We start from the raw sequence: 13,500 nt of genomic DNA on the forward strand, positions 1-13,500 counted from the left end.
GAACAGGGCCAGACGCCAGCCACAATCAAATAAACCCCAGTCGCCAATGGACAAGACATCATCAACCAAATATTCCTATCTCGTATCTCTCTCAAAACAATCTGCACTGAACTAAACACACAAAACCTGAGGGTGCAAAACTATACAATGTCATAACAGTCCACATTCTCTAATTTCAGCAAATCTGTATAATTCCCACAGTGTGGCAATACACTTTCCTAAACTAAATTCCTCACCGGATTGAGTTAAGCTCAATTCTTCTTTCACTTGGCAAATCCCTATTTGCAAGTGTTTAGTGTTTTACAATGGTCTAACGTGTATTGCTTGGTACAAATTATTAAAATTTGAAATGATTCTATCAATTTCGAATTGGATAGTAAGCAATGGGAGTGTCTTCTGCTGAAGGAATGATGACATATGTAAACAAATACATCATCCCCGGACCAGACAAGCTGAGGATGACATCCTGCCATCAACCAGGAAGTGGCGAGTCTAATGATGATGATGAGGATTGATACTCAATTATGGCATGGATGGTTGCTGCTGTGGACAATGCCTTGTTACACTCACTGAACCTAGTGTACTGTGGTGAGAGGAACCATGTGTGTTCCTCTCAGGTCACATGACAGACAAAGTCAAGTGATTATGTTCGAAGAGGAACTTTTTTAATGTCATTATTGTGCTCCCTCAGAGCAGATGTGTGTGTGTTAGTGTCTGTCTGTGTGATTGGAAAAATCTCACTTTACTAAAACATGCCAACAAGTCAGAAGAGTGACAACCATCACCCTTGAAAAAGCATCTGAATGGAAAACTACCTAAAACAACCAACATTATTCCATTGCATCTATATATAGAGGAGTCTTCTGAAACACTGCAGTTCAAGGTCATTCTGAACCAGCTCCAATTTTAGTATGTCACCACCAAAAACCTGAACTCATTTTCCCTCAATTATAAGTGAAATAGAAATACACTATCAACCACTGCTCAATGGATTGGAACCAGCTTCATTCCCACATAGATGAGGTATGAAGATACTGATCTCCCAATCAAGTTCTTCCAGAGGTTTCCCAGCCAGGCACATTGCAGTCCATTTCCCTGATTGCATTTCTACAGCCAAGACAGGGTCACTGCTGGACCCATACAAGGACATGGTCCTATTAAGCTTATAATAACTTCTACCATGGGGATTAGTAACTACATTATTAAGAACATTTATGCAGGGGTCTGTTCAAACATGGTGGTAACATGCCAGAAGGCTTGGGCTCCTGTTTGTCTAGTGGTTCATTTGTGTGTGTGTTTGTGTGTTTGTGTGTGTTTATGTGAGAAAGAGAGAGAGAGAGAGAGAGAGAGAGAGAGAGAGAGAGAGAGAGAGAGAGAGAGAGAGAGAGAGAGAGAGAGAGAGAGAGAGAGAGAGAGAGAGAAAGAAAGAGGCAATGAGAGATGCCTGTTTTTGTAAAGTCAACCATCACCTTAACCTTGACCAGAATAGGAAAAAAAACACTATGTGGCTTGGAATGACCCCACCGCCCCTCCCTTCAGGATACCAAGAATCAGTTACTTTCTCCCTCCAAGTCCCTCACTGAGATACATTCTGTAGTCCTCAGTTATAAATGTCTGACCCTGTCTATTCATCCAGCTATGGGACACAATGTTCCTTTAGGGAATCTGTTTTTGCTTAAACAAATGGTCACATGACACCATAACCACACACATTGAATATGATTTGCCTTAAAAACCCATTTGGGAGCGCTTGATGCGGCACCTTTGATGACGTAAGCCTCAGCGAGCAGGCGCAGGTGGTACACAGGCTGCTCATCCCGTGTCAGCTCGTCGATGTCCACCCTGGCACACATTCCCTGGGCGTCACGGTAACGGCCCTGCACGTAGTGGACTTTGGCCATGAGAAGCAGAGCCTCGTTCAGATACCTGGGCTGTGGACACACATACACCCCCCCCACACACACACACACACACACACAAACACACACACACACATGACAGACGCGAGATAGTGAGGCTTTGAGAAAGATGAGGGAAGATGTTTGAAGTGTTTGCGTAGAGGGAGGAAAAGGCGGGGGAGAGGTTTAGACACTGACCCCTAGTCGACCCTTGCTCAAGACTGAGTTGAGGTGGCCCTTGGCCCGGCACAGTTTGGGCTGCGACTTGTCCATCAGGGCCGTGGAGCTCCGTAATAGGCTCATATTATCCAGTAAGCACTCCTCCAGCAGGGTCTCAGCCAATACCAGGGACCCATAGTCATCTGAAGGAAGGCAAACAGAGTTAGGACGCTGTAGACATACAAAGAGTAAAACTAATAGAGGGGGGGTCAGTACATGGGTTGATGACGGGAAAAGAGCACATAGAGAGAGAGAGAGCTTAGGGTCAGAGGTCAGCTGAGTACAGTGCCAGTAAAGTCTCTCATAGCATCATTCCCCACCAGTCTGAAAGCAGAGAGAAAACCAAGGAGAGCAGGCAAAGTTTCAAGTCGTGGGATGGTAATAAAAATCACTTATGTACACATTCTCTATTAAGGGTCTTCCTGTTTGCTTCAGTACTCATTCCTTCCCTGTCTGTGGTGGCGTGATTCGGACACCAGGCCTGAGACAGACTGTGACAAGTGTTTATCGTCTTGTTTATGTCCTAACGTATCTGACACTCCGTCATGTTTATTGGAATTTCTCCAACCGTGATTACCAGTGAGTAGGAGGTGGAAGGATAGCGCCAAATGCGTAGCCGGTAACTTTGCTAAATAGACTATCACTGTGTTTGAATCTCGAGCTTCAAAGTTTCTTTTGTAATCTTTCACCCTTGACATTCACTGCAACCACTGTTTTTTATTGGCCAACTATGTCCCTCCACCCTGCAGAGTCAACTCTGGGCAAGCTAGGATTTAACTACATCACAAAGACCGGCATGCACGCACGCACGCACGCGCACACACATTTATTTTAGTTTTCAGTATTCAAGACAGTTCACCACTCTATCCTCATTGGTCATATGACATCTGATTTAGTCATTATTGACAGAACAACAGTGAAGCATCAAGGTCATGAGATTATCACCTTGCCTCATGTTTAACTTCACTGTACCAAGGTGAGGGTAGGATAGAGGGGAGTACATTACCCGCTTAACAGACAAGGTAAACACACAGCCTAGTGCTGATAATGTGTTGGTGTGTAGAGTAGGAGAACCAATAGTATTAACACGTGCGTGAACATGTCCAGTTCAACAGGAATTCTGTTTACAAAGCCTGTGCAACACGAACATTGAGTTTCTATTTTTGGTATCACACAAATCTTTACTTGAATGGAGTCTAATTTGTAGGCAACCGCCGCAACGAAAATACTGTGTTGTAGTGCAGTTGCAGTAGCTCTTGTCATTGAGTTTACAGTGCAAAGTCCATGCGGAACAGCAGTCTATTCAGTGAAACTTTAGGCACAACTTAAATTCAACAGGTGCACTCTACACAACTCACCGTCATCGTGAATTCGTGCGGCTAGGAGTTGCTCTATGAGGGCTGGTATCTTGTCCCACTGACATTCTGCTCGGTAGCGCTCAATCTCCGCTTCCAGTCGGTATTGTGAGAAGGAGACCCTGGATGCCATTCCCGCTCTGTCTCGGTGACTGTACTCTCCTGACACGATGGGAGTAACTGCGGACTACAAACAACCGGGGAAAATATTATGTGAACTTATCTACGAGCATGTGCGGCTGCTTCAGCCCATTCTATGATCAAATATAAACGATTGGACTCTTGAAGACATTTTCAAACGTAATATTTTTTTTTTTTTTAACATTTCTTGGGAATTTAAAACGAGAATCAAATGTACAGGGCTACAGTGTAGTGAGATTTTAACTCATGTCTAATTTGAATAGCAGTGATCTTGTCATTACGCATCTAATTCATCACTGATTCAAATCGTGTAATTCATCGTAGTACTACCGGCTATCGCTGGCCCAACAAAACCATTTTCATAAAAAAAACGTGTCAGACAAAAACAGTCGGGTAGGCCTACATGAAATATAAACAAAAGAATGTAATGACATTATAATATTTACAATAATTTGAAACAACACTTAATCTGTTTAAGCCTAGACCATACCCATCGGTATATGATGGTCTACTGTCAATATTTTATGGAAATATTTCAAGTATGGCATGGTGACAGAAATCGCTTTGAATAGAATTGAATCTACAGGGAAGAGAATATTTGGCTTAGTACTAGTTAGTCGCCGATGTCCTCAATCTTTCTCATTAACCCTTTTAATTGCTTAACTGGATCAATTACAGGGATAAGCTCTAATACAAGAGTGAATACGAATTAAATGTATGACCTACGCATAAAACAGCAAAGTCGAATATTTGGAATTTACACAATGTTTTATTTTAAATCTTTAGGTTATAACTGCCCAATTTCCAATAGAAGTTGCTTGCCAACGGGCACTGATTAAAATAGGTTTAGCCTTGGCTTATGAGGTTTGCACCTGCAGGAAGAAACTGGGTCATGCATTTGTCGTTTTATACCAGTCAACTTGACTCAGTTACAAAGTAACAATATATCATTCACTTGTAACAATGTCAAATATTTTCTCAACCTGAAATACAAATCGGAGATAATAAACCTGAGCGCACTCTTTGCTTAGGAAAGGGGCAGAGTATAATAAGCAGCGCAAGACAAGCAAAGCGGTTCTTAATTTAAACGAAACCGTAACAGGGCAAAATACTGTACGAGTCAAAGAACAATGTGAAGAAAATGACATGAATATGACAACTACAATTACTTTGTCAACAAGCATGAGCATTTGTCTTTACAGTTTCGAGGCAAAAACTACCTTGACATAGTAGTAAAGCACAACACATTGAGAGTCTTCCAAGAGCTCAAGTTTTCACTCCAGTCCAGCTTATTAAGAAACTAGATAACAATAAGGTACAATGTATCCAGGTGTGGACTAGTTAATTATTTGATGCCAGCTTGTTACAATTGTAGCTATATAACTAATCTCATTGTAGTCAGGGTAGACAACTACAAACAGCTACCACTGTACGACATGGTTCTACACACAGTACCGCTATTCCGATTAATGATAAAAGAACCTCAAGTCTTCGGAAAAGAGTTTTGGCGGCTTCATTTTCTCTATGAAAGCCTGACATTAGCTTGTTACAAAGAAAAAGAAAATATTCAACTGCAATGACATCAATGCGAGACTGTCAGCGTCAAGGTGGAATATGTTTTGTGAGTGGATTAATGGAGTGCACAGATTGGCTGGTAAAAAACTCTGACGGTTTCTGTAGACATCCAATCAGAAATAAGATGTCGTGTCCATGAGTTGAAAGGTGATTACGGGAAGCAGCTCTGTCCAAAAATACTCAGACAGTACGTAGTAGGAACAGTAAGACAACGACTGTAGAAAGGTGAGTCTGTTATGTTAACGTTTAAAAAACATAAAGAATTCCACTATTATGATCATGTAATTATAATCATGGTTACAAAGTGACGATTATCTAGAAAAGAAAGCCTCTGCTTGGTTAGAATGTTAATGCAACCACAGCTAATCATCTGTAACAATCTCTAGCTTTGTAGCTCTAGCTAGCTAACGGATGTTTTCTACATCTTGAAGCCTGTCAGTTACGATATCAAAATTATTAGAAATTATTCCAAGCATTGTCAATCTTAGTACTGCGACGTATAATTGAGCAGCAATAAATTGTCACAGCTTTTTCAATATACAAGAACAATATTGGTCAGGCAACATTTGAAATTTGGGATTTCAAACACAACAAGCATTTTTACTTAAATATATTTAAATTGTGTACGATGAACGTTTCGTCTGTGTGTCTGCTTGTCACCTGCTGGTCTGTCCAGCTTCAGTATAAAACAATGGTGTCGATAAGAATGAGAGTCAGATGGAGAGTTTCCTGGTCCTGTCTGCTCCTGGTCTCCAGCTGTCTGCTATACGTCCATTCTGACGAGCAGCAACAGCAACCAGAGACCACAGAGGGTCACCATGCCCACCATGGCCTGGACAAAAACATGGTGCAGGACAAAGAGTGAGTACTCCAAAGTTGAATGCTCTCCTCTGATAAAGACTGATAGTCCCGTTGAGCATATTTGCATGGAGCAGTGATCTTTGATCACTTTGTTTGCAGTATGTTGTACCCACCAAAGAAAAATTGAAAACTTTAGTTCTGTTTACTTTGACGTATACAAGGACAATCCGTTCGGTGACAGTAAATTTAGTTGCATAGCTTGACCTACCCATAACACAAAATCGTTTACAAGGCAGGCAACGCAAGCACTGACACCTTGCTCCTGTCTCCTGTGTCTCAGTCACATCATGGAGCATCTGGAGGGAGTGATAGACAAGCCAGAAAACGACATGTCCCCCCAGGAGCTCCAGCTGCACTACTTTAAGATGCACGACTACGATGGAAACAACCTGTTGGATGGCTTGGAGCTGGCCACAGCCATCACACACGTTCACAAAGAGGTGTGCGTGTGTGTACGCGTGTGCGCGTGTGTGTGTGTGTTGAACTTGTATGCTTGATAAATGCAAGCATTGTCTTTTTTAAATGATCGATACACAATTTTGTAATCATAAAATGTACACTAACCCATACACACCCTCGTGTTTGCTTTTAACCCCATTCTACAGGAGAGAGGAGAGGACAGCCAACCAATGAAAGAAGAAGACCTCATAAGCCTTATTGATGATGTTCTCAGGGATGATGATAAAAACGATGACGGCTACATAGACTATGCAGAGTTTGCGAAGTCGCTAGAGTAAAGGAAACACTGTTTGTATTCTCTGGGTTACAGCTGAGAACACACCTCACTCAACCACATGCCCCTTACTGACACTTCAGACACTCAACTAACCAGTGGTGCAATGTTTGATCCGTCATGCCAGCAGTGGACAAATGGACAATTAGTACTCCGCCAAGTGGTTTAATCAGTAGCACCTCTGCCTTTAATATAATGGACCAAAAGATGAATCCAATTGCATTAATGGAGGTCAATCTTTAACTTTGAAGTGACCTTTAGTATTGACCGAGAGGAAGTTTATTACAACCTGCGTAGCCTATATGTACAACAGGCTAAAGTAGCAGATGTTAGGCTAACAATGTATTAGAAAGATTTGCCTCTTGACCCAATAGAGAATTCTGTATTTGGGCAAGAAAACAAGTATATGTACATTTACATACTTTTCAGTAACCTGAATGCACAACTTCAGTATGCTCACAAGAAGACTAAAACTTGAGATGAATCTGTTGGTACAGACTCTCCTTGTAAACAAGTGAGCCATGTTGTGCTTTATTTCTTCAGCACTGGAGTAAAACTTGACTCGCAGCACAGTAAGACCACTGGATAGTTAGCAGCATACTCAAGTTTATTTCCTTTTACAAAAATATACACATACTGTAGAGTACAGGGTTCTGCTCTGGAGAGATTCATTTGAGCTGTTTGTTGAAGTGGTAACACCATGTACACTCTTCTCTTGCGGTTGAGATACATGTCTGTTCAAGCCCAGACAAAGTTCAAATGTTATCTGATAAGTTATTTGTTACAAGAGTTCTATTTTCATGCAGTGTTGCTTGCTTGGGTAATTGATCAATCAGGTTATTGTATTGCAAGTGTGTTAATGATCCAACTTGGTTGTCTCTGTATATAATAAATGCATATTTGACAGTCCACTCTGGGTTCTACTTAAACATTTTTACATGTAAAAAAACGAGGACATATATAGACATAGAAAGCTACCTGTTAGAAAGGAGGTACAGAGGTGGGAACAAGATACAATTTCCTCACTGTCCATGCTCCTCCTATCACTGCACAACTGCAATCAGCTCAAAGAAATAATCTAATCTAGAGTCCAGTTACCAACTGTATGTCTTGCGTCATCAAACCATCTGTCTACAGTCAGATGTCAGTAGAGTGTCTCTAGCTCCAGTGAGAGGCAGGGTCTAGAGCAGGCATGGCAGCCAAGGAGAACACAGGCGTGGCAAGGTTGGTGGGCGGGGCTCCGATGGTCCTCAAGGAGTTGTACCACTCGTCGTGCTGGCGGGGGGGAGCCGGCTGAGGTGGGACTGTGGGGCAGGGACACTGGTTGGCAGCACCCGGGTGGTGGGAGAAACCACCAGGGGGCAGCATGGAGGCAAAGCGGGGGATGTGCGCCAGAGAGTGGGGGTAGTACTGCCGACCAACCCCTGTGGACTGCACACACATCCCCCCCAGCAGTGCCCCGTGCCCTGGCATCATGCCCATTGGCAGGAGCTTCTGGGATGCCCGCTCGTGTTTGCGCTGTTTGGCACGGCGGTTTTGGAACCACACCTGTTAAGCAAGACAGATATGTCATTTACTAAAACTTAACAATAATGCAGTTTTCCTTTTTGTATATCATGTATTGATCTATTTATAGATATTTGTATATCTATAATTCCATAAGTAAATGCCATACTGTACACTGGCTGATTCTACAATATAAGACCTATGTGGCCATAAAAATAGGTCTTTACTCACCTGTACACGTGCCTCATTGAGTTTGGTGAGGCGCGCCAGCTCTTCCCGACAGTAGATGTCTGGGTAGTGGTTCTGGCTAAACGCCTGCTCCAGCTGCTCCAGTTGTTTGTGACTGAAGGTGGTGCGATGGCGTCTGCGGGCCAGGGGCGGGTGGACCCTGCCACCACGCCTACTCAGACCCACCACCTGCACCCGGTCACACAAGCCTTTCCTGGCTGGCTCTCCAATGTCTAAGAAGAGAAAGAACTGAATTTGAAAGGCTCCTGGCATTCACTGAATGGGATTAAAAAGGGGGTTGTTTCCTGACTGGACTTTTCTGTCTACAGGTCCTCCAAGCCTACTTGTATTTCCCCAGATAGCCGTCACATAAGAAATGGCTTACATTTGTAAGAGCAAATTTCACTGATGACTGTCCCTTCAGAAAGAGGGATTATAATGAGTTTGTGGTTCCCACCAACATGGAGCAACCTAATAGCAAGGAGGCTTTGCTGTCCAAATTCAACCTCGTGTGACAGAGATACCAGAGACTTAGGGATCAGACCAAGCTTAGGTCAGCAATAACTAACAAAGTGACTAATTAAAAAAATTGGTTGACCATACTGACAAGCATTGTTTACGTTACTGTGGTACTATGGGAGACCCATTGGAGGAGATCACTGAAAACTATGACTTAGTACCAGAATGGTATTTTTAAACAGTTTTCAGTAAAACCTAACCATTTTAAAATATTTTATTACAATGCTCATGTGGCATTAATCAATTTAGTTCATTTTAATCTCCCATTGTAAAAACCTATAGCTATATAAAGAAAAATGCTATTTGCAGGTTAACCTGTTTCGATTAATACAGCACATAACGGTACAGTAAGTGATTAATTTGCAAAAAGTAAGTTCTTGTAAAAAAAGAAACAGTTTGACTCACCTACACTGGAGCTGACTGTGGCTATGTCAGAGTACATCTCAGCACAGGTGTGCAGGCTGTTCTCGGGGTCCACTGATAGCTTTCCCTGGGCCATGTCTCTGTGCTCTGGTCTCTTCTGCTCTGGGATGTGACAGACAGCAGCACTTTGTCCTCAGGGAGACAACACCATGACATCACCTTCCTATTCCCACACGCCCACCCACCTACCTGCTTTACACCTACGTGTCTGTCTGTCTGTTTGTTTCTCTGTCTGTCTGTCTGTCTGTCTGTCTCTGTCTCTCTGTCTGTCTTCCTCCATCTGTCTGTCTGTCTGTCTGTCTGTCTGTCTCTCTCTCTCTCTGTCTGTCTTCCTCCATCTGTCTGCCTGTCTGTCTGGCCCCAGGGCTGAGCTCTGACAATAGTTTCAGTGATAGCAGTGTTCCTTGATGTACTTATTACTTTTGCATTTTATTGTACATGCTTTCATGACAAAAAAGGCACTTGCAAGTGCATGTACTGTTATACATTCTCCCACCAGGTGGCGACAGAATCCCCAGGCTGTGAAAGAGTTGAACCCAGTTGTCTGGCATCACCAGAAGTCAAACCATCATGTCCTCTTGTGCCCTTGTAAAAAGCATGTAGGTGGATAATTAAGGGTTGAGCACACTCACAGCACATAACTTGACACGAGTAACCTGCGCTTCCTTCCACTGCTGTGTCAGCTCATCTCTCTGAACATGTTCACTCAATTGACCATGCTCCCTTTTTTCAATGTATTCACTTGAACTCTTTTGGTGTCATGGGAGTGTAGCCAGTATCTTAGTGTTGGCTGCCATTCCCATGTTGCTAAACTGAGCCTGGGCTAGTTCCGAAGAATGGCCTTCCTTGTCACACTAGTGGACACTGGGCTATCTGAGTCATCACTGGAGTCAAACTATTTGTTTAACCATTGTACTGGCAATGTAATGCCATCTTATGAGTAGATGTATAGCATGTTAGTCTGATATATGTTAATATGTAAATGTTAATGGGTTATAATAAGTGAAAAGAACATGTGTCATCAGTGTGTGTGTGTGTGTGCGCGCGCGTGTGTGTGCATGCTTGTGTGTGTGTGTGTGTGCGTGTGTATTCAAGAGAATGAGGTTCCAAGTAATCCCCCTCCCTGATTTGTACTTGTAATAGTGCTGTCATAGGACATTTGATCTGGCTGACAAGTGCCTGCCCAGAGACAGTAAATCAAAAGATCAAACAGAAGCAGTAGGGAGAGCTATACTCTTCTACAACACAGTGGTACATACAGGTATTTTAAACTCTTCCTCATACGGTAGTACGTACAGCTCTTCCAAATTCTTCTACAATACTATAGTATGTACAGGTCTTCTAGACTCTTCTACGATCCTTTAGCACACTGCTCTTCTATACTCTACAACTGAACCATACAGAATATACAGCTCTTCATCTAGAAACACTTCATTTCATGACCCAAAGATTGCAAAACATCAAATCACTTACTCAATTGCACACAACTCAGTGATTGAGGTTAGCTGTCTCACAGATGTTCATATTAAATTGCCAAATAATTACACTTTAGATTGAATTTGCTTATTGTGGATGTCTGGAAAAATCCCTTCCCTTGTTCAAATGCAAGCTCCCTACGTAAAGAGCACTAATTTGATTCCTCATGACACATAGTTAGTTTGTGAAGGCCAGAAGCTATCTATCTGTCCTGTAGATGACTCACTGGGCTTGAGCGCATGTCACTTCCTCTACATATCTCCCATTCATCTCTCCAGATCCCAGCTCCCAGTAAGAACTAGCACTGACTTAAGCAGAAATCCTCCAGTCAGTTTGTCGGTAAGTAGGTTGGTCAGTTGTTCTGTCGGTCAGTCAGTCTTGTGAAATGATGTGCAGCATCTCTGTAGGCAGGTTCTTCTTCTGAGAGTGAGGCCTTAACCTGAGCCAGGTAGGTTATGTGCCCTTCCCCAGCAGAGGAGACAAGCTAAATCTGTCTTCAACTGCCCCTAATGGGGAATAGAGGGGGAATGGATTGGAGCTAGGTTAGTAGCTATATTTGGTTTTCCAGAGTAGATGTAGTAGGCTTGGTTTTAGTCCTTTTCAAAACAAACGCACACACTCACACACATGGGCGCATGTGTACACACACACATGACAGAAAACACACATGCATGTGGATACATTCACATACTGCTCTGTGGTTGTGGTCTTGTCCAGTATGGACACACAGAGGACATTCTTCCCTCCCAGTTTCTGGGGACTGAACTGGGAGTGACCTGCCTGGCAGACGCGCAGCTCCGATGGAAGGAATGTAACCCAACTCCCCTCTCTCCTCCTTTTCTCCTCCTCCTCTCCTGCCTGCTGGCCGGCGTGTGTGTGTGTGAGGCAGAGATGAAGAATGAAAACAAGAGAGAGGAAAAAGAGGAAAGCTGAAAGGATGAGAGGAGAGGGTTTGACACCATAGGTCTACATGGGTCACGATCACATTCTCATGCACTGTTCGTGTCCTCGCAACGTATCCAACGGTCCGACACATTTACATTTAGTCATTTTAGCAGACGCTTTTATCCAGAGCGACTTACAGTAAGTAAGTAAGACACATCCAACGGTCACACAACTTCTCCTTCCCCTCTGCCGCCTACTGTATTGAGTGGATGCACAAGTTGGATGAAACCGCGTTCAGGATGGCCAAATGGGCATTCAGGTTCATCCTCGATGAAACTAGGCCATGAATCCTCCGGTCACCACTGGGCATGTCTAGAGGTGTCTACGTTATCATTCTGTAACCTGGTGTCTGTGTCACTTAGTTTATGGTATAAAGATATATTTGGTTCCGGGGGCTCGTTTTGGGACCCAATGAAGATATGCTTTACCAGCAGAGATGAACTAGTTAGTAAGAATAAGTAAGTGTGGATGAAGAGGTGTTGATAAGGAGCCATGTCAACTATTCTATGGTGCTGTGATACACATGGGCCGGTGCAACTGACACCAATGCTGGTACAGGATCATAACGGGGCCTGCCAGGGTTGTGACGACTCCTTGTAGCCTTGAGGAATCAAGCACACGGACAGAGTTCATGAGAGCAGGAGGGAGGGAGAGAGAGAGAGACAGGGAGAGAGAGAGGTACCAGGTGCCCATCCCGTCTGTCTGCCTCTACAGTTGAGTGCAGGGAGGGGTGGGGTATCAGGGTGTTGTTGAGGAGTGACTGGAAGGACCACAGGTGGTCAGGGGAGGCGGTTCAGCAAGCCGGGGGTGGGAAAGAGGACACCACCAGGGGAGTCTGGACAGGGGAGGCATCCAGACAACAGCTCTGCAAATCCTCCAGCCCTGTCCTGCCAACAGCTGAACATCGAAACCCCAGTGCAAACGGGACGCCACACGCCACATTCAGTCGCTCTCCGTTTCTCTGCGTCTCCCCCTCCTCCGTTTCCTCCTCTCCCGCTCTCGCTTTCTCTCCCCCCCTCACATTTTTCCGTCTTCATTCGTACCTACATTTTTATTTGTGTTGTGCGAAGGGAAGGAAGTCTCACTTTCTGCAGCGAAAATGACGCCCACGGGTTTCAAAGTACTTTTTTTTTCTTTCTTTTAACAGTTTTCGGAGGTGGGACGTGTATCAACACCTTGGCGCCGGTCGCCATGGTTACAGCACCTGTTCCAAGAGAACTGTGTAGCGTGCTGCCAGTGCCGTTTCTACGTGCTACGTTCAGTCATGTCATGGCCGCCAAGTATCTCGAGCAGTCCCACCCCCATGCGGTTGCCTCTGGCCTTTCTGATGAGACCCCTCGTTCCTCAGGAAGGAATCAAGGGGTCACACAACATGACACAACATTTCTTGTTCTGTTGACTCCTTTATCTGTAACGCGTATGTCGGCCTCCTCTCCCTCACATACATGGACACCTTGGCTGACATTGCACGCAAGTACAATCACATCGTGTACAAGATATGATCCTCAACACACTCTCACACACAGAAGCAGTCGATGTATGCACTGTGCACTCTTCCACACATCAGAGCATGTTGACTCCTATTGTATGACTTCTTTAATTACACCCACCCCAGAGTGAA

At 43.9% G+C, this 13,500-nt stretch overlaps 3 protein-coding genes across 3 annotated transcripts in view; 1 reads left to right on the forward strand and 2 right to left on the reverse strand.

Moving 5' to 3' along the window:
- ttc7a (tetratricopeptide repeat domain 7A) overlaps positions 1-5,500 on the reverse strand; it is a 26,498-nt gene extending 20,998 nt beyond the window's left edge. Inside the window, 4 exon segments of the mRNA XM_062463874.1 lie at positions 1,763-1,931; positions 2,097-2,260; positions 3,476-3,659; positions 5,096-5,500. Of these exon segments, the coding sequence (XP_062319858.1) occupies positions 1,763-1,931; positions 2,097-2,260; positions 3,476-3,659; positions 5,096-5,152 (574 nt within the window). The 5' untranslated portion in view covers positions 5,153-5,500.
- On the forward strand, positions 5,391-7,691 carry mcfd2 (multiple coagulation factor deficiency 2, ER cargo receptor complex subunit). The gene is made up of 4 exons (XM_062463871.1): positions 5,391-5,413; positions 5,865-6,049; positions 6,330-6,489; positions 6,655-7,691. The coding sequence occupies exons 2-4, from the start codon at positions 5,880-5,882 to the stop codon at positions 6,784-6,786; spliced, it is 462 nt and encodes a 153-aa protein (XP_062319855.1). The 5' UTR covers positions 5,391-5,413; positions 5,865-5,879; the 3' UTR covers positions 6,787-7,691.
- prop1 (PROP paired-like homeobox 1) lies at positions 7,687-9,548 on the reverse strand. Its single transcript, XM_062463870.1, has 3 exons — positions 9,441-9,548; positions 8,520-8,749; positions 7,687-8,330 (listed from the first exon to the last, which is right to left on the reverse strand). Exons 1-3 carry the CDS (start codon positions 9,532-9,534, stop codon positions 7,941-7,943), a joined length of 714 nt encoding a protein of 237 aa, XP_062319854.1. The 5' UTR covers positions 9,535-9,548; the 3' UTR covers positions 7,687-7,940.
- Between the last annotated feature and the right edge of the window lie 3,952 nt (positions 9,549-13,500).

This window comes from Osmerus eperlanus, chromosome 6 (genome assembly GCF_963692335.1).
Source record: "Osmerus eperlanus chromosome 6, fOsmEpe2.1, whole genome shotgun sequence".
Lineage (NCBI taxonomy): Eukaryota > Metazoa > Chordata > Actinopteri > Osmeriformes > Osmeridae > Osmerus > Osmerus eperlanus.